At 34.8% G+C, this 22,085-nt stretch overlaps 4 protein-coding genes across 4 annotated transcripts in view; 1 reads left to right on the top strand and 3 right to left on the bottom strand.

The window, feature by feature from the left end:
• Prp3 (pre-mRNA processing factor 3) overlaps nt 1-22,085 on the top strand; it is a 147,039-nt gene that overhangs the window by 76,519 nt on the left and 48,435 nt on the right. The window lies entirely within an intron of this gene.
• LOC149896077 (uncharacterized) lies at nt 5,050-6,108 on the bottom strand. The gene has a single exon (XM_090118386.1). The coding sequence runs from the start codon at nt 6,086-6,088 to the stop codon at nt 5,117-5,119; it is 972 nt and encodes a 323-aa protein (XP_089974512.1). The 5' UTR covers nt 6,089-6,108; the 3' UTR covers nt 5,050-5,116.
• On the bottom strand, nt 8,719-17,820 carry dsh (Segment polarity protein dishevelled). Its single transcript, XM_090118400.1, has 6 exons — nt 16,693-17,820; nt 12,491-12,662; nt 12,040-12,225; nt 11,641-11,786; nt 10,772-10,929; nt 8,719-8,824 (listed from the first exon to the last, which is right to left on the bottom strand). Exons 1-6 carry the CDS (start codon nt 17,572-17,574, stop codon nt 8,719-8,721), a joined length of 1,650 nt encoding a protein of 549 aa, XP_089974526.1. The 5' UTR covers nt 17,575-17,820.
• LOC149896075 (uncharacterized) lies at nt 20,084-21,976 on the bottom strand. Its single transcript, XM_090118188.1, has 4 exons — nt 21,688-21,976; nt 21,379-21,562; nt 20,903-21,010; nt 20,084-20,472 (listed from the first exon to the last, which is right to left on the bottom strand). Exons 1-4 carry the CDS (start codon nt 21,762-21,764, stop codon nt 20,173-20,175), a joined length of 669 nt encoding a protein of 222 aa, XP_089974314.1. The 5' UTR covers nt 21,765-21,976; the 3' UTR covers nt 20,084-20,172.

Below are 22,085 nucleotides of genomic sequence, written 5' to 3'. Positions count from 1 at the left end.
AGAGACTTTGCTTATAACGGTTAATGTTGAAAGATGAGTCTTCCTACATTACATTTACAACATACATAGTACACAATATTTACTATTCATAAATGTAATATGTTACTGCCTCTCAGAGAAAACATAAATTAGGTAGAAACCAACTAACACATTACGATACAATACGATACAGTATACAATTCCATAATCTTTGGTCACTTTTACTTCAACAACGATGTATATTTATAGAGGGCGGTTAAAAAAACAAATTCAAATGTAGTGACAGAATCATTAAGGTCGTTGAACCGTGTAATTGCCTTAAAAGTCATCTATATACTTACATAGAAATAAAAGGTACAAAATTTAATTCTGAAATATTTAGCACATTTCTAAATTAGAATTTTTCTCAATAATAATAAATATCTCCATTTACCTGCGGGTTCCTTCGCGGTGAGATGGTCAGAGCCGGCACTGGAGCCCCCGCTACCAGAGAGCACGCTCTCCTCGCGATTGTACCTGTAAATAAATTCAAATTTTATATATACTAGCTTCTGTCCGCGGCTTCGCCCGCGTGGTGTTTTGATCAAAGGTAGCCTATGTTCTTTCTTTATCAGAGATTTAAGCGGGAAAGCGTAACAGACAGACAGACAGAGTAACTTTCGCATTTATAATATTAGTAAGGACTAGCTTTCGACCCGCGTTTCCAAAGAATAACCCGCATTGTTCCCGTTCCCGTGGGATTTCCGGGATAAAACCTATCCAAATTGTTAATTCAAGTTACCCTCTATATGTGTGCTAAATTTCATTTTATCAGTTCAGTAGCATTTGCGTGAAAGAGTAACAAACACACAAATAAACATCCATCCTCACAAACTTTCGCATTTATAATATTACTAGCGGTCCGCCCCGGCTTCGCCCGTGGTACATATTTCGCAATAAAAGGTAGCCTATGTTCTTTCTCATGGTAAGATTATCTGTGCCAAATTTCATCAAAATCGGTTCAGTAGTTTATGCGCGAAAACCATACATACATACATACAAACCTTTCCTCTTTATAATATTAGTATAGATAGTAGGAAGGATAGGATAGGATATGTATGTATTTTTCACACGACTATTCAATATTAATGACCTGAGTTTTATAAACACTAAACGATTGATCGTGATCCGTAAAAAAATAAAAAATAAATTGTCATTTTGGTTTTTGTTCATTATATAAATCGAATCCGATGTTCGAGTTTTTTTTTTCGACAGGATAATGCTTATAGTTAAATAAATGTAAATTGGACAGCCTTGGAATAGAAACTCTATTTATTATTTTCAAGCATTTTAAAAGTAAAAGTAAAAGTAAAAAAGTAAAAAATATTTATTCAAAAATCAAGCATACAATCTCGTTGAACTTATTACAATAAAGCTGTTAGCACAGTAAATATGTAGTATACTCTATACATCATTTGAACCAAGATGCCCACACTAGACTCGTGGCCTGTATTGTGAGCATCAATACAAAATATACTTAAAGAAAGAAACAAAACTAGACATGGATGTAAATGAAATGTCGATTTATTAATGTTTTAGGAATAAATTGCAATTGATATATTATTCTTTATGATTTATACTATTTGATGAAACTTAAATGAACAAAAAAATGAATAAATATCAAAATAAAAAATATAAATAAATAGATACTTTTTATATGTGTGCTGAATAAGAAATGCTTGGGGGTAAAACTTGTGAGTAAGAGCGTTACATTAAAGACCTAATCAAATTTTCCGTTTGTTGAAAAGACAAAGAGAGTAGCCATTTATTAATAATTTTCTTGGCCTTTGCGACACCACTCTGCCTAATAGAATGCAATGCCTGGTTAACGCGGTTATATATAAGCGGGTGTAGGAATTGACTAAATCGTTTGGCAAAGGAGGTAGCAACCTGAGGTAAAGGAATTTTATAAATTCTATTGCTGAGTAAGTTAGCGTGATCACTTGAAGAGATAATATTTTTATGGGTTAGTAATGCTACATTAAGAATAAATAATTTTCTGACGCTCAACAATCCAGTCTCCTTATAAAGCAAGTCAGTTGGGTAGCGGATAGGGAGATGCAGCATAACCTTTAACACAGCTCTTTGTGCTCTTTCCAGAACCAATAATTTGGAGGATCCACATCCACCCCAAACACAGATACAATAACTAATTATAGGTTCACATAAAGCTATATATATTCTCCTGAGTAACTCGTATTTAGCGACAGAGCGTAGGTGTTTCATGGGGTATATTAGTTTACGAACTCTTGCAGTTGTTGCATGTATGTGGCCTTCAAAGTTTAACTTATCATCCAATATTACGCCCAGATATTTAATGGAATGCGCGTTACTGATTGTGTTATTACAATGGCATGGAGGAACTGGATGAGACAAGGAAGAAATATTGCACGAATGAAAAGACAGATCCGGAAGTGATGAAGGTTGTGAGGCTGCAGTTTTGTGAAAACAAAGATATTTGGTTTTAGCGGCATTGAGAGTAAGTAAATTGTTGTTTAACCAGTAAGCAATCTTTGACATTCCCTCTTTTGTTACGTCAAAGACTTTATCCCAAGAAGTATCTTGAAAAATAATAGCTGTATCATCCGCGTAGCAGATAATATCAGCATTTCTCAACCCAACGTTGGCGATATTATTAAGATATACTAAGAAGAGGGTAGGACCTAAAATACTCCCCTGTGGCACGCCGAAAGTTACTGGTGAAAGAGAGCTAAAAGTATCGCGATATTTGGTACATTGCTTTCTGTTCGAAAGATAACTTCTGAACCACTCCAAAGCTATACCTCTGATGCCATACCTCTCCAATTTCTTCAAAAGAATTGGTATTGACACTGTGTCAAAGGCCTTGGCTAAATCCAAAAATACTCCGACACAGGCCAAGCCCTTATCTAGAGAAGAGGACACAATATGAATAAGTTCAGATACGGCATCAACGGTAGATCTACCTGCACGAAATCCATATTGACGATTTGATAAGATATTGTTTTTTTCCAGGAAATCAACCATTCTGCTATTCATAATTTTTTCTAAGACTTTCGAGATAGCACTGAGAAGAGAGATAGGTCTATAATTATTTAAATCTTTTTTATCACCGCTTTTATGTATAGGAGATACGGCAGCTACCTTCCACCTATCCGGAAATAAACCATGTGATATACTTAAATTACAAATATAAGCAAGAGGAGCTGAGATGTACGGCTTGATGTATTTTAATAGGCGGTTGGTAATACCATCTATACCCGTTGCACTGTTTGTTTTGAGATCAGTGATTATTTTCTCGATTTCAGTTTTGTCCGTAGGTACTATGAAGAATGAGTCTGGAAAGTTCTCAATAGAAACGTTGGAAGCAAGAGATTCCTGAGTTTCTCCAATACTGGTTAGAATATCATTAGCCAAGTTTTGACCTATTGCGCAAAAGTGATTATTGAAGTAATTCAAAGAATCCTGGATATTACCTTTAATAGCAGATATGGATGGGTTCTCTTTAGGAGACTGTAAATATGCAATATCTTTTATAGCACTCCAAAGCTTACTTGGGTTATTTTGATTTTCTGTGAGCATTTTCTCATTGTAACTATCTCGCAATCTCTTAATTAGATTATGATAAAAATTCCTGTAGCGTTTAAATGTAAATTGTGCTATTTCGCTATTAGGGTTACGTTTAGCTTCTAGATGTAGCATATCTCTTACCATTGAACATCTAACGAGACCAGGGGACATCCAAGGTTTCAGAATGTTTTTAGAACGATTTAGTCTTAAGCGTTGTGAATTGTTTGTGATAATATTAGACAGCATATTGGAAAAATCATCAACTGCTGAATTAACGTCTTCATTCATTAGTAAGTTAGTCCAATCAGTGTTTTTAACTTCCTCAACAATGGCAGGGAAATCCAACTTGGTCATAAACTTGTCAACCCTTAAGCGATTGGGTTTATTTGTTGTGTTTATACCAGCCATAACGATGTAATGATCAGTTATAGTAGTCCTACAAACCACAGTGTTCACGCGAGTATTGGCGGACACCATAATATGATCTAAACACGCTGTTTCTCGGGTGGGAATATTTATTGCTGGGCTTAGTCCTTGCTCTGCGATTAAGCAAAGGTATTCGTTACAGTCGTTGTTTATATTAGACATCAACGTATTAATATTTATATCACCCGCCAGAATTGTACAAGAAGGAGTCAAGTTAATATTTTGTAGAAGACTTTCTAAGGATTGCAAAAAATTTGTGCAGTTTCTAAATGAAGGTGAACGGTATATTCCGATGAGATTAAATAAGTTGTCCACTTTGGCCAAAAGGCAATTCGCGTCGTGTAGTGTTGGTTCAGAAACTTCGTGATTCAGGGTTCTTTTTATATATAGGACTACACCACACGATTGGTTAATATATTTTGTAGTATTATACGAGACGTACCCATCGATTGGATAAATAACAGAATTTTCGTTCAACCAACATTCCGTAAGGATAATGACATCAAATTCTATGTTAAAACGAGATAAGGTTATTAAAAAGCTGTTAAAATTACGTTGTAAACTGCGAATATTAAAAGTAACAATTTTAATATTGTGTGCTTTAGTGATATGTTTTTGGCATTCCTCGGGTGTGTCAGTATAGTGGCAACTTGATAAATCTGGACCATCTATATCACGAATCAGAGACATGTCAATCATGATAAAGTTGTTTGTATAAGTTGTGTAGTGTGTAGGGTAATCGATTGAAGATAATAAATAATTAAATGCAAAATCAACGCCATCAATACAGATATATATTCAACAATAAAAAATGTAAGAAGACTGACAATTTCATTTACATCACAAGCACAGGTAATTTTATCACTAAAAATAATTGATTCACAGACAATTAACGAAAACGCAGACCAGATGAATGTGATTATTATGGATAAACAATTACAAATAAATATGGAAGTTTTACATAATAATAAAAGTAAGATCTTGCAACAATTTGTCAAGATTACAGGAAACAATTGGTAAAAATGGTAAAAATGGTTATAATAAAAGAAGAAATAAGAGTTATAACTAAAAGTGGTTGGGTTGTACAACACGCCAGATTAATATGAACTTTTTTATGTAACATTTATTCGTTAAGATTTTTAAGAACGTGAATATCCTTAACTAATATGGCGTTTGAATTAGGGGCCTTTCTCATGAAAATCTTACCACCTTTAATCCAAACGTACTTATAGTCTAGTTGCTTAGCCTTCTTTCTTGCTTCGGCATGAAGAAGTTTATTTTCATGAGAAAGGTGCTCCATTACATATATCGGTGAGGATTGGTCGTTGCCGATGCCAAGGTCCCTGCTTTGTAGTTTTATTTTCGATTCCCTGTTGTATTTGATGATTGAGCGGAGAAAGTTGTCGCGCGTACGAGGGCTGTTTAGTTTAACAAGTATGGATCGAGGGCGTTGGCTTTCCTTATGCATCTTAGCAATACGGGCACAGTAATGGATATCACTATCATCTAACGAATATTGGACTGTGCGAGCAAGTTGCGAAATCAAGTTTGGAATATTTTCATTTTTAAATTCAGGAACACATTGAATTTCTAGATTGCTGGCCCGACTAAGCTGGTCAAATTGGTTTAGACGGGAACTCAAATCTTGGACAGAGGAGCGAAGTGAGGTATTAGCTGCAACCAAACTTTCTAATGTGTTAAATTTTGTCTGATATTCCGTCTTTATATCTTCATACTGCTGATTTATGAATGAAAGTGAGGTTCTAAACTCCTCTATATCCTTTCTGATCTCACTTAATTGGTAACCTATTTTTTCTTCTATATAATTATGCAGAACATATTTAAGTTCTTCACGAATTAGAATCCTGAGAGCATCAGTTGATATATTCGCGGATTCTGGCGATGAGGCAGATGCTAAAAGGTTCGCGTTGGAGCTAGGCTTCGCGCGCTGAGTAACGTTGCTTGTAGTAGGTGTAGAAAGCGGCGATCGGATAGGAGTTTCAGAATTATTCCCACTCCTCTTTTGCTTGACGTTGCACCCAGTACATATCCAATTAGATTTAAATTCGGCAGATAATTTGTTAAATTCTTCCATTTTTTGAACTACACAAAGAGCGTGGAAAGTTTCAAGACATTTGGAGCAACGTAAAATTTTATTTTTATTCTCTCTCATACTTTGAAGACATGCACCACATTGCATCATGATTGGCAGAATAAAACAAAAAAATTAAAAAAAAAATAAAAATAAAAATGTTCTTTGTGCTTGATGCGGATCGAACTTGGGTTCTCCGAACTTGCAATCCGCACTACTCTACAATCGCTATTTGTGAGCTTACGCTTACAGGTGAATTATACGAACAGATGGGAGAGACTCAGTTGCGAAGCGATGATTGTCGGTATAGTGAATACTTTTTTGTTCAAATCACCTACATCGAGCTTTAACACACGAACACCACTTTGAGTTTAGTAAATGTTTTTTACTTTATTATTATTAATTATACACTATTGAGTTAAAAAGTTAAATGTTTTATTCTTTGTGGTCCATATTAAAACTTATAATGAACATTCAACACCAGTAAACCACTATTTTTAACTGTAAATCAATTATTTTATAGGAGTGACATAGATCACAACCGGGCTGTAAGACGCGCGCGAGCGAACTCCGATTTTACACGTTCGAAATTACACCAAGTACCAAATACACAAGAAGGGGGCAAAAAAATCCTAATAACAAAAGGAATATATGTCACAATATACAGTCGACTCTCGTTAATTCAAACCTGCGATAATTCTCTATAATTCAAAGTTATCACGAGGTCCCTACAAAATCTCTTTATATTTCGAACTAAATTCATACATTTTTGTGCACTTGGTAATTCGTATGAAAATATCATTGCTATATAACAAAACGAAGCGTTAATTCGAACTCATCGGCGTCCAACACTCGACAATTCAAAGTTGCAGAGAGAAAGAGGCGGAAAGATTGTAAGCAGGTAGTCAGGTAGGTACATTTTGCGACAAGTTCAAACTTGTTCAATGAGCCATTTTGTTATGATTAGTTTGACTTTACACTTCTCACGAATTGGTATGTTTAGTTATCATTCGGTTACTGTAGAATAGCATTTAATAAAATAATCATTGATTAACAATTAATAATTCGAAGTTTTATTTATTTTCTCTCACAAATTTCGAACCATTTGATATTTCAAACTCTTGATAATGAAGAATGTTACTAGGTATGCCAAATCCCTTGAAATTGTGTCTCAGTAAAGCCTGTATGTATACAAATACACTAGTTTTTGTCGTAGTCAAAAATACCAAGTAGTTTTGATTTTATACGCATTCAAAGTTTCGAAAAATATCGAGTCCCGCTAATAGTCACGTGACCGCTTGTGACGTCACGTCACAACGCACCGCGCGGCCGCGTCCCCGCGCGGTGTGTATAAAGCAAAATCACCAATCTTCTATTGGATGATACGTGTAATATTCAAGACCAAATCTAAAAAATAAAATATATATCAAACTAGATGATATGTTCAACGATTCTGTTTAATCAAAAACATAAAATATTAAAATTTACTCGATAAAAAAAAATCACCAAGTTAGCTCTAATTTTCACACTTTTACGTTTTCTACTTGACATGGTAATACTTATTATGATTTTTTTTTCATAAACAATTATATTAAAACATTTGCAAGATATTTGTCAGAGCATTTTGTGTAATTACTTTTAGTTTTGGTTTAATCTGCGATAATAATAAGTAATATATATAAATATATACCCTATATAATATATGTACCCTGTATATATATAAATATATACCCTGTTTTTGTTTAATTCTTCCCCCGACCAACTTATATTTTAGTATAGTTCTCCATATCATTCTCAACTTAAAACAAGAAAAAATCTTACTAGCCATCTACCTATACTTAGCCCATACGAGCAGAGCAGAAGCACAGTCTAGTATACAAGTAAATAAAAACAAAACAATATATATAGTATACAAGTAAATAAAAACAAAACAATATATACAAGTAAATATAAACTGTATATTAAAACTTGTATAGAAAACAAAGGATAACGCAAAACAGCTGCAATGTTCTCAAAATATTATAATATGTATGTAGCTTACGTCCTTTGCAACTATAAAAAACAACTTATCCGGCGAATTGGTAGTTGTATTTTTACATTTAGGAACAACACATGATTTTCTGGTATTTGGATTGGACATTTTTAAAAGTATTTAATTATAATTTCGACGTCACGGGCGCGCGATCGCTAGCGGACTGAGTGAGCCAGATTGAGCGTGTTGTAGTGTGACGTCACACCATCACCGGGCGTTTACAACAGCTTCTTTTACTTCTAAATCGGAAACTAATTGACGTATCGAAGTAATTTTTTCACTAGTATTATTTATTTTTGACAGAGAATATGGAGTGCTAATAATCAAAATTAGTGAACATTCTCCATTCGTAATATTTTGAGTCCCTCGAGTTTCGAATTAACGAGAGTCGACTGTAACCGCAAACCATAGATATACAGTTTTTTTTTTTTTTTTTTGTGTGGTGTCTCTCAATGTTAGCCAGAAGGGCTTCTACATTTTAACGCGGACGCGGGGGTGAACTTAAGGTTCACCCTGGTAGATATACAGATTATAACAAGTTACTATTGGTTAATTACAATAATGCGCATAATACAAACAGCTAAACCCAAAACGATGCGACTCACCCATATATAGTGTGCTCGCTGGTCACGCACGAGCTGTACTTGAACGGTATCGGCTGGTAGCCGTACGAGCCTGCGTACGCCATGTAACCGGGGCCCATCATGCTGAAAAAAAAAACAAAAAATTTAAAGAAACAAAAAAAAACATAGATGTGATAACTCTGCTGTGAGTTCAGTGACATTATCTATATCTATACTAATATTATGAAGCTGAAGAGTTTGTTTGTTTGAACACGCTAATTTATTTATTTATTTATTTAGACATACCAACAGAGTACACATAAAAATTATAACAATTAGATCTTAACAACTAACGAATATTAATGTGATGTATACACCAATTACAGGTATGCACAAGAAAACTTAAACATATAATTACGTTACTGTTATTTTAAGTGCTTAAATAAATTTAACTACAAAAATAAAATAAATAAATCGTTAAACATTTTTTTTACTGAATTTTTGTACCAAACAAGAATTTAGTAATTTTTTTGCGAAAAACTACAAGTGAATCAAAATTTATGTCTATTATACCACCCAACGACTTACATAGGTCATTAAAAGTACTACATATACGAGTTACTGGAGAGTTTCTACCAACATTATTACGACAATTTGGAAGGTCAAAAACTTTAAAAACAGGATAACGTGGTAATTTATTTGGAACAGCAAACCTAACTAGACTTAAGATTTGCGGGCTATGATTTATATTTCTGAGGATTTTAAACAGGAACATAGTATCGCGCAACAATCTACGATTACGAAGTGAAATCATTTTGAAGAATGATAATCGATATTCATAAGGCGATCTGTGTGAAATTCCCGGTGAAAGGAAAGCTATATGTCTGGTAAATATACGCTGAATGTTTTCAATTCTTTGAGAGTGAACAGCATAGAACGGATTCCAAACTACACTTGCATATTCTAAATGGCTTCTAACTAATGAATTAAAGAGTAAAATTTTGGTCTTTGATTTAAAGCATTTTGTGTTTCTTTTAAGAAAACCTAACAATCTACTGGCCTTTTTAACGATAGCATCAATGTGTGAACAAAAATTTAGTTTACTATCAACTAAGATTCCTAAATCGCGGATCTCGTTACCAGTTTCTATATTCTGACCATTAATGACGTAAGATGCTATAATTGGTTTCTTTTTTCGGGAGAGTTGTAAGAAGAAACATTTTTTAGCATTAATTATCATACCGTTTTTATTACACCAATCTTCCAACCTATTGAGATCCATTTGTAAATCTGAGATATCATGTTGTGTTTTAATAGTTTTAAATAATTTTAAATCATCGGCAAAAACAGAATAATTACTTTTTTTGAAAACAGAACATAGATCATTAATAAAAATCGTAAATAATATTGGCCCCAGATGTGACCCTTGAGGTACACCTGAGTCAGATATGTAATAGTTGGACACATATCCTTTTACCGCCACACTCTGTATTCTATTTTTTAAGTAACTGGTTAGCCAAGCAAGCAATGATCCATGTATGCCGAGAGATTCAAGTTTCAATAGAAGGACATGTTCAACACGCTAATCTCAGGAACTACTCCGATTCGAGCCGATTTGAAAAATTCTTTCAGTGTTAGATAGCCCATATGTCGAGGAAGGCTATAGGCTATATATTATCACGTTAAGACCAACAGGAGCGGAGCACTGCGGTTAAAACCGCGGAGCACAGCAAGTGTTTGATAAAATATATGTATGTGTATAGCGTCGTATTATGATTTATACATTGTTACATACGTATGTGTGTATGTATAGCGTGGTGTTATGCATTGTTACATACATATGTATGTGTTTGTGTGTGTATAGCATGACATTATGTATTATTGCATACAAATGTGTGTTCGAGGTTCAGGGAGTCACTTGAGGTTCGGCAGCGGTGCGAGGCTGTCACAGTGTGTGGTTTTTTGTTTGTGTGCGTTTTTGGTGTGTATGCGTTTTTTTCGTGTGTGTGCGTTTTTTGTATGTGTGCGTTTTTTGTATGTGTGCGTTTTTTTGTGTGTTTGCGTTTTTTTGGGTGTGTGTACGTCACTCACTTGGGGTTCGGCAGAGGCGCTAGTGTATCGCTGGCGAGGCTATCGCAGTCGGGCGCTCGCAGTCGAAGCGCCGCCATATCTGCGCAAAGCTCGCCGGCGACATAGTAGCATTGCTCGGAGAACGTTATCTTGTTCACCGTGTGCCGGATGAAACCGGCCTGTGGATAGGACAAAAATTACATAAAATACCGTAGATATTCCGCTAGTTAATAAAATTGCGCGTGTCTTGTGTGTGTGTATGAGTATAACAGGAATGTAGCGTGCGTCGGTGTGTGTTTCGCTCACTTCGATTTTATTTGCGAGGCGTACTTCTTGGCGTCTCGCCGCGCGCCGTACTTCTTGGCGTCTCGCCGCGCGCCGGTCGGCTACTGACTTCATATTTTACTAGCTTCCGCCCACGACTTTGTACGTGCATCCCCGTTTTTCCCCGTTCCCGCAAGAATTTCGGGAAATCCTTTCTTAGCGGATGCCTACGTCCTCACATTTACCTGCATGACAAATTTCAGCCCGATACGCCCAGTGGTTTGGGCTGTGCATTGATAGATCACTATATCAGTCACCTTTGAGTTTTATATATATCGATTCTCTACATGTAACGCGTTCGGTATGGTTCATGGACATATATTGTAGTGTACATTTTGTGTAATTTTTATGTCTCTTTTTGGGTTCAATAGCGTAAATAAGTGTGCTATCGTCAAACCTAGTGTTGTATTGTACTTTAATTTAATGGGTACAAAGGCGCAAATAAGGGTCTAGTACGTGTGTAAGTATGTTTTTTGCACTTTTGTATGTGTCTTATATTTTAGATGTGTAAGTGTGTGTGTGTGTGTATTACAATTTTATAAATATAGGTGTGTGTATACACTCACTTTGAGCATATGCGAAGCGTACTTCCTAGCGTCCCGCCGGTCAGCTATACCGGCCACGTGTTGTAGTATCCAATCAACAACGTCCGCACCTATGAACGCGTTCGGTATGGTTATCTTGAGCCACATGCGATCGCGGATTTCTAGGCCTGCAATGTAGAAAGAAACTAATTATATAAGAGGAATAATTGCCCTAACCCTTACTTACAAGTTACAAACTGTTAGCAGCCAAAATCTAGCATACAACCAAACATCCAAACATCCACTCACCTCTCCACTCCCCATACTTGTATTGAAGACCTACCGACCCAAATACTAACCACGATCTAAACATCCAACCATACAACGATCTCCGGTATGGAGCCCGCGTCGGACGTACATACACACATACACACGACTCACCCGAATCCGGCCGCAGCATGGCGCGCACCACGAGCGCCATGTCCATGCCGACCGACAGCTGCGGCTCGTGTGCCGGTATGGAGCCCGCGTCGGAGGCCCGCTCCGGTATGGTGGGGGCTGGTAGTGTAGATAGTGGGGGTGGGGGGTATGCTTCGCGGAGCGCTTGCGTGTGCGCTACCCATGCACCTGGAATTGTTTGATTAGCTGTTAAAATCTACAGATGGTATAAAAAATAAACGCTTACAAGATACAAAAACAAAGAAAAAAATAGAGCGTGTGTGACGACCACCCGTGTCAGAAGTGCAACTTTGCAACCAAAATCGTCGCCTTACTCCATGACGTGACGGTATTTCCATGACGCGACCTTGCAATTTTACTCTCAACGCGCCTAAAGAAGTTTCAATTCAAAAATGATCAAAATTCAATAGGTTTAATTGTCGCTTGATCTCACCTGGATCTATAGGCCTCACGGGCTCCGTCCTCGGTATAGTGAAGTATCCCTTCGGATTGGGATCCCAGCACTTGGCGACCACCAGCTTTATAGGTCCGGGCTTCTGTACCACCTCGCGCAGCACGCGCACCGCTTCATCGTTCGTCATGTCCTCGAAGTTCACGTCGTTCACCTGAAAGTGATTGTGATGAATGTAATTTCATACTACAAAATATGTGGTTCAAATCTATAGTATGGCCATCAAGACGAGACAAAGATTGTAAACAAGCTGACCATTGCCAATTTACAGTAGGATGTTGAACCCTCAACTCATAGGTATATACGGATATACCCATATACCTACTGTCGTCGTATCTATGCAATATTTCTCTAAAAATCGTCTAAATATCTCCTGTCGCTGTGTTTTTCTGACGTATCACTACATAGTATTAAACAAAGTCGCTGTCTCTGTCCCTATGTCCCTTTGTATGCTTAAATCTTTAAAACTACGCAACGGATTTTGATGCGGTTTTTTTAATAGATAGTGATTTGAGAGGAAGGTTTTAATATATAATTTAGTAGGTTTTAGACAAAGCAGGCGAAGCCGCGGGCGGTAAGCTAGTACATAATAATGTGAAAATATAAGTTTGTTTAAATTATTTATCTACAGTAGGCTACAATATACTGATACATATTAGTTGTTAAACGCAGTTTCACTCATCAATGGAAAATGGGAATGAGATTATATATCACTCTCTAGTCTCCTAATTATCTCCAGCCATAAACAAAAATCTTATCATAAAATCGCTTTGTTACATAGTGACAAAAAAGGCTAAACAATTATTTCCCATTTATTAAATTAGTAAACATATGACGAGTTTCATTAGCTGGTTGATGAACATGTTAATCTCATAAACTCATTGTTCTAATTAAAAAATGCTTATTATGTTGGATAGTCCATATATAGAAAAACAATAGGCTATATATAACATAAGCTACAAATAGAAATAGGACAAATAGGCAGAGTGACAATGAAACATGTTGCAAAAATATTACTTTTGATAGAACAATGTGTGACACAGTTGTTTTCAAACAACAGTAAAAGTAGGAAAGTTGAAATATTGCCTTGATAATAGTAGTTATATTAATTATCCTACCCTATCCTAATCACTATCACTACATAGTATAAAACAAAGTCGCTTTCTCTGTCCCTATGTCCCTTTGTATGCTTAAATCTTTGAAACTACGCAACGGATTTTGATGCGGTTTTTTTAATAGATGGAGTGATTCAAGAGGAAGGTTTTAGTATATAATTTTTTATGTTTTAGACAAAGCGGGTGACGCCACGGGTGGTAAGCTAGTATTATTATAAATGCGAAAGTTTGTGAGGATGAATGTATGTGTATTGTGTATGTATGTTTGTAACCTTTTCATTCAAATACTACTGAACCAATTACAATGAAATTAAGCACACATATAGAGGGTAACTTGGATTAACACATTGGATAGGTTTTATCCCGGAAATAACACGGGAACGGGTAATAGGCGGGTTTTTCTTTAAAAACGCGGGCGAAGCCGCGGGCGGAAAGCTAGTAGATATATATAAAAATAACCATGCATCCAAGAATATCATATAGTTTGTATGTAATATGTAAGAAAAAGAAATATACTGAATACTGATAAAATTTGATAATTATCTAATTTTAATTTCCCTATATTGGGAAATTAAAATTACTATAAAATATTTTGTCAAATCATGTACAGAAGAAACATTATCACAGCATTTTCGATGCAAATGCTTCTAATTATAATATAAGTTTTATCTAGTGAATGAGGATAATATGATAAAGGCAGGAAAATTAAGCCAATGTAATGTAATGTACAAAGAGATTATATCACAAATCCAAGAACTCCAACCTTATCTTGTATTCAGAAATCTAAAATACAAACATGATTCACAAAATTTAAGTATTTAAAGCTAAAGAGTTTGTTTATTTGACCACGCTAATCTCAGGAACTATTGGACAAATATAAAAAAATCTCTTTCACTGTATGTGATCCCTAAGTGCTAAAGGCTATGCATAAACAAGTCTATTTTTTTTTTTTTATTATTATTGACATCTGCGATCAGTCAACGGACTATGAGCAGATATTTGGACAGAATGATTTGGCGATTTGAGAACCAGAACCAGTGCCCTAATTCCCCTTTCTAACGTAGCTCAACATCAACATTAGCTCTTTTCAGACGTTTCCTGGTAGTTTCATTAAATTAATAAACAAGTCTATAGTTTCTTTAAATGTCTTTAGGATGTTTGGATTAAATGTGATTCCATCTTATAATGCAGATAGTGATTCTCTTCTTCATATTATAATAACACTAGATTTCCGCCCACGGCTTCGCCCGCGTTTGCAAAGGAAAACCCGCATAGTTCCCGTTCCTGTGGGATTTCCGGGATAAAAACTATCCTATGTGTTAATCCAAGTTACCCTCTATATGTGTGCTAAATTTCATTGTAATCGGTTCAGTAGTTTTTCGTGAAAGAGTAACAAACATCCATACATCCATACATCCTTAAAAACTTTCACCTTTATAATATATATTAGATATTAGATAATATTCTCTCCATGTATATGATGTATCACAACAATATGTCTTAATATCATTGATTTGGAATTACATCTATACTAGTCTATACTATATTAACTACTATAATTATAATATTATAAAGAGGAAAGGTTTGTATCTATTATTATGGTTTTCATCAATTACAAAAAACCGCAATCACTTTATCTATTAAAAAAAAACCACATCAAAAACTGTTGTAACTATAGTTTTAAAGATTAAAGCATACAAAGGGACATAGGGACAGAGAAAGCGACTTTGTTTTATACTATAGTATAATAAATACAATATGCAATCAACAATTCTACCAAATAAAGACAAGTTTTGATATTAATGAATATTCTAAGAACCTACTTGATTGTAATAACTGATGATAATAGTGTGACTCAATTGAAGATCCTTAATTACATGTATTATGAATGTTAATGTTACTCCGTTACTATAACATGGTTAAAGCATATGATTAAATATTTACTTAACTGACTTAAAAAAATGGAGGAGGTTATCAATTCGGCCGGTATATCCAAACTAATATTATAAATGCGAAAGTAACTCTGTCTGTCTGTCTGTTACTCAATCAAGCCTTAACTACTGAACCAATTTGCATGAAATTTGGTATAGAGATATTTTGATACTCGAGAAAGGACATAGGATTGGTTTTATCCCAGAAATCCTACGGGAACGGGTTTTTCTTTGAAAACGCGGGCGAAGCCGCGGGCGGAAAGCTAGTACTAAATATATGTTTTTTAGAGTTCATTTTCTGATATAGGATTATTTTGAACCTAATCTTCAGCACAGTTTCTTCTAGAAAAAATAAAAATGTGTATGTACATGATTGTAATTCAATAAACCATAAAATATATTCTAGTTTCAATTTTATTTGTGTTTGAAGAAAAAAGTAATTTATAAACATTGGATTGCAGGTTTATTCTCTTCCGTACTTTCTCTACAATGTCTGAGTGAAAATAAACATTATTGAGGGAACAGAAATCTCTTAAAAATGGAAACGACAATTATAAGTTACTATATCTATACTAATATTATAAAGCTGAAGAGTTTGTTTGTTTGAACGCACTAATCTCAGGAACTACTGGTTCAAATTAATTTTTTTCCGGTGTTAGACAGTCTATTTATTGAGGAAGGCTATAAGGCAATATATTATCACTAGATTTCCGCCCGCGGCTTCGCCCGCATTTTCAAAGGAAAACCCGCATAGTTCCCGTTCCCGTGGGATTTCCAGGATAAAACCTATCCTATGTGTTATTCTGATGTATAAGCTATATTGTGGTAAAGTTTCATTCAAATCCATTCAGTAGTTTTTACGTGAAAGAGTAACAAACATCCATACAAACTTTCGCATTTATAATATTAGTAGGATGACACTAAGACCAGGACAGGAGTGGAACATTGCAGGTAAAACCATGGAGCACAGCTAGATAATTGTAAAGCAGTTGTTAAATTTTTAACAAGTGTATGATGTGTGAATATTTGTTACATCACTTATTTACATAACTAATAGTTAGTTACCTACATTTACTGTCTGTAATTATGGCCCGTTATAAAAATGAAAACATTATTTGTACATGACATGTTTACATACCTGCAGTATCATATCTCCAGGTTCAATCCTTCCATCCAAAGCCACTGCTCCTCCCTTCATAATGCTACCAACATAGATTCCACCATCACCACCCTTGTTCGATTGACCAACGATCGATATACCCAGAAAGTTGACTGTATCCATGTTCAGAGTCACTGTTATAATATGCATTGACATCGTGGAGTCTGTTATAGATGAGTATGAAGATGTTCTTGACATAACTTGTGGTCTTTTGCGCCGTCGCTGAGGCCGCTTCCTGGAACTCACTTGCAAGTGTGAAACGCTCGAACATTCTGTTAGCGCTCTGTCGACGGATGCGTTGGTGTGCCTGCCAGTCGTTGTGGTGATCTCCGACTGACTGTCGAACAGGCTGGTGGAATCTAAGTCAGAACTCAACACGGAAGCTGTCTCGTACTCCAGCCCGTGGTTGTACTTCGAGTGGCCGTTGATCCTGAGGCCTCTGTACTTGTATTTGTCGCATGACGCTCTGTGCCCAGGCCTGGAGCTTATCGTACTGTCCGTGTCAGTACACGTATCGCGAGTTATGGGAGCCGTCGGCGCTCCCTGAGGGTTGGGTTTCGTTTTACCAGCATTGCTGTCGGTGCACTGCGATGCACCATCTGACGGATTCGAACCTTCCGCGGACACTAACCACGACACTACACGACCGTTAAAACACGGCAGATGAGCGTTGTCATCCACTATTTCTTCTTTCACAACACCAAAGTCATCGTCCATAGATTTGAAGAAAAATTTATAATTCGGTCTGTTCAACTGGTTTTTAAAGTCCAACAACGTAACTTTCTCCGGTGATATTGGGATTTTAACTAAATAAGGCGTCTCCTCATCGTCTATGTAATAAATAACCTTCGTTTCCTCCATTTTAATGCATTTATTATTGAATTCTAACAACACCCTTACGATCTATAAATATCAGCCGCCATCACAAAAATGGCTGGAGTTTAGTTCCTGTCGTGAATTGTACGCAGCGCTAGTATCGCGAATCCTTGTGATAGAGGAAGAGCATTTACGAATATCATTATTAACTGAAAATCAGAAACTAATTCAATAATAAAAGATGATTATGATTGATAAATAATTTACAGAAAAGTGAATGGAGTACAAACTCGAGTATAGGTCTACCAGAATCTGATGGCATATTTATATTTTAAAAATAAAAGATTTTCATGTGGCAACTTTATTTGACAACTATCAAATTGGTTGTCAAATTATTTGTGTTGATGATTAATTTTTAGGATTTTGTCTTCAAAATCTTCGAAATGTCGATAAAACCGCTGCGATCACAAGCAAGAGGTGTTGTTTACAATGTGTATAGAAAAATATTCGATGAAGAAGGGTCAAACACATCACAATTTTCAATTTTAAAGCGCGTGAAAGATTTTATTGCTTAGTTGGACTTACCCGTTTTGATACTTTAAATTAAAAATGTTATAAATAAAATAAAATAAATAAATAAAGCTTTTATTAATTCCTTTACTTATATCTAATTACAAATTTTGTTGTTAGTGTGGTTAGTATTAACATTATTCTTATTTCTCTATAACAATTCTATTTTTTAAATATTAAATTAAGTGTTAGTTAATTAGTCTTTCTAATTGTAATAGTATGTAATTAAATATAATAAGGACCGCTTTTTGCGGTAAAAGCCTCCTCCAATTTCTTCCACTCATCCCTGTTCTTAGCTAATCTAGTCCAAAGGGCACCTGCATGATTTTTGATATCATCACTCCATCGTGTGATTGGTCTTCCCCTCTTACGCTTTTTATAAAAAGGTGTCCAATTTATTACCGAATGTGACCATCTGTCATCTCTCAATCTGCACAGGTGACCTGCCCATTTCCACTTCAATTTACATACATATCTTACTGCATCTTGAGCTCAGTTCAATGTTATAAATAGGTAACTATAATATTGTTTGTTGATTAAAATATAATTTTATCAAAACTTATTATCGGAGTTTCCAATTCGGCTATTTGTCAAGTCTAAGGTGTACAAGTCAATTTTATAATGTGTTAATACTTACGAAAATAAACATGATTTTATTTTATTATTGTTTTATTTTATAAAAAATTATAAACAATCGTTAATTAATATAGTAAATAAGTTTTGATCTGCATTATCATTACATCCATATTTTCACATGCCATAATGATATACATATATTCAAATATAGGTATGTGTAAATACATAATATTATGTATTACCTTTAGAAAAGTAATATGTATATTATACATGTAATAAGTACCTACATAATATTACGTGGATATCTCATTATTAAATACAGTTTTATCCACTTGTTTAATGTGACTAATGATATTGAGGACAAAATAAAAAATACGCAGTATCAAAATCGTTCAGTCCATTTTCCCTAGGGTTGCACACTCAAAATTTTGATTTCCCTAATTGCCATCAGATTCTGGTTTACCTATACAAATGATTTATCTAATATCTTCCACTGGTACAGATTAAATATGTATAAGTAAAGGTGTTTACACAATATCTGTATACATTACACGAATATAAAAATATTGTAATTTGTATATAGCAACACTTTGTTTTAATATAAAAAATGTGGTCTCGGACTTAGATCATTGGTCTGGATTGGTCTGGATCTTAATGATTTAAGGATTTGATTGCTGAAATGGCAAACTGGGTACAAAGCACGTACCTATCTGAGTTGAAAAAAATATTCATAGTACTAGGTCATAGACACATAAGTTTATATTTTGATGCAATTAAAAATTGAGATGATTATGACAACATTATTATAGAAATAAGAAGCCCACGTTTTCTTCCCTTTAAGCTGGTGGAATAATTAGTATGGTCTTTGGATTTATATTTGTATGAATTGAAACGCAGACCAAATAACTGAAGTTATAAAATTTATTTACTTGTTTCACACAGATTGCCTTTAAAGTAGGTAAATTGCCACAGAGCAAGTAATATAGTAGTAAATTGCTTAGAAATGTATAAAGGTTAGGGATTAAATTTTATGAGGCTAGGTAATAAAAAATGATTCATATTTTTATTTTTATAATAATTAATCTAAGGCACAAAGACAGTTTGGCAATCCCTATTTCCAGCGTTTGCAATTTTAAAGTGAGTAAATATTAAGTGTTGACTCGGTGGTGAGGACCTGTGTGTGAGGGTTTGAGACCAGGCGAGAATAAAGGAAATAAATTGATTTTTCAATTTAACCGTGCATGTTACTACTTTACCACTGCTCAAACGGTGAAGAAAAACATCTTGAGGAAACTGACATTTCGAAGAATCAAAATTTCGACGACTTGCGACATCTACCAACCCGCACTTAGCCAGCGTAGTGGATTATGGGTTGTACTGATGATGATGATAATGAATAATAAGTAAAAGCGTTTATAAATCCCAGTTTTATTTCACTTAATAGTCATGGAATATACATAAAAATAACAAAGTACTATTAAAAAAAAAACATTTTGATCACTTGCTTGCATTTTGAGCACCAGCTGCAGCTGCTTTAACTTTATTTCTTATTATAAAATACAATCGTCTTCTCAACAACTTCAGTGCTGTTCTCAGAGACGCAGTTTTTTTGATAATTTTATGGTTCTTTTTTAAGATATTTTCAATTTCTTTGTCTTTTGACGTCACCTTTTTTTTTAATTTAGTGCGTTCTCGCTTGAGGAGTCGCAAGTGAGCACTGTCACTAGCCGATTCTGATGACGCTGTGGATGCGACATCAACGTTGTCTATCTGAGTATAATCATCTACGATCAAAAGCTGCAAAAGACAGTTATTTTAAACACCGGAAGACAATAATTCTGGCGATAATTATTTTGCACGGTGTAGAGGTGAATGAGTAAGTGTTCACTTCGATTTTGTAGGGAACAAATTGTCTGTCAAGCCAGAAAAAGCAAATCACTTATTTCCCATTAAGGAAATTGTTCAGTGAGTTTTAAGCAATTTTATTTAATACGGTACAGTAGTTTTGAGGAAAATCATGACAAACAAACAAAAAAAGAGCGTGTGTGCCGAGCATGCGTGTCAGAAGTGAAACTTCTTTGGTAAGATACAAAGATACCAAAATCGTTGCCTGCCTCCATGACATGACGGTATTGCCATGACGCTGAATTTTTATTCTCAACGCGCATAAAGAAGTTTCACATCAAATATAAAATCATAATGTTAATATAGATCTCGATCTCAGTACCTTTGGACAACGAGGTATGGCTTCATTCTCCAACGTTTCCGACTCACTAGAACTTTTAACGGTAACCCTTTCCACAAAGCTCTTCTTTGGCTTTTCATCTTCATTCACCTATAATATTATTATTAGTAACGTGCATTTTATCGTCTTACAATTAAAAAAAAATCTCTCAGTAATATAGACAAGTACTTAACTAGCTATGAATAAATATTTGTAAATTCATCAAAACAAACTATAACTATTCAAACTCCATCTTCTGTTTTAGCACTGTATGATAGTATTGATTATAATAATTGGTAGTAAGCAGTCATATTAGAAGGTATCACATCATATACGGAGTTGAACAGGTGTATATGTATATTATTTAACCCATTGAGCCCCGAACGGCCCGATCGGTCCACGACACAATAGATTTTCTATTGTGTGATGTGTCTGTGATTCCGGGGCCTGAGTTATTAAACCAACTTATGAGGCCTTACATGTTTTTTTGGGCAGGCAGATTTGTGAAGACGTTTTATCCCCGTGTGTGTTTCATACATATCCTTATCAGCAAAATGTTCGGAGCATACTACACTGGATCTGTTTATTTTGTAATTTGGTTCTCCTCTTTGACTGGATACCACCGTCAACCATTTTCCGCACTGTATAGAGTCACGGGGAAAGCTGAATTCAATAAAGGAAATAATGCATATCTTCATTATTTTTATTTCAATTAAACTTGGAGCATTTATTTTCATAATTAGACATTGTTTTTTCGCAAAAATATTCGTATTAATAAATATACTAACCGAAAGTAAGATATCCCATCTTTCTTTAATGTTTTCGATGTTACATTTCTGCAATCTTTAAAGCTGCACTTGGGCATTGTAAATAATAATGACTAGACATTTAAATTGTGCGTTTTTTAAAAGCCATACTCAATATGCTTTATTGTATATAAATAAGGTTTTCATCTTCATATCTTCACATCCAAGGAGTAGTTTATTTCTTGTCCATATCTCTTCCATATGCTTATAATCACAAAATCAATAAAAATAACAATATCAAATCACAAACATCCGTCAAATGCAAATGCATGTACTATCATGGTAACTGCTATTTTAGACTTGTCATTTAATAATTTTATAACATGGCAACAGCGAAGTACTATCAATGGGAACTTTGCTTAACTCATATTTTTTCTGTA

Source organism: Colias eurytheme, chromosome 29 (genome assembly GCF_061535395.1).
Source record: "Colias eurytheme isolate Ceu_HAF_F1 chromosome 29, ilColEury1 Martin Lab GWU primary, whole genome shotgun sequence".
NCBI lineage: Eukaryota > Metazoa > Arthropoda > Insecta > Lepidoptera > Pieridae > Colias > Colias eurytheme.
Note: the sequence above shows the minus strand (reverse complement) of the source record. Positions and strands in the feature narration are given on the sequence as shown.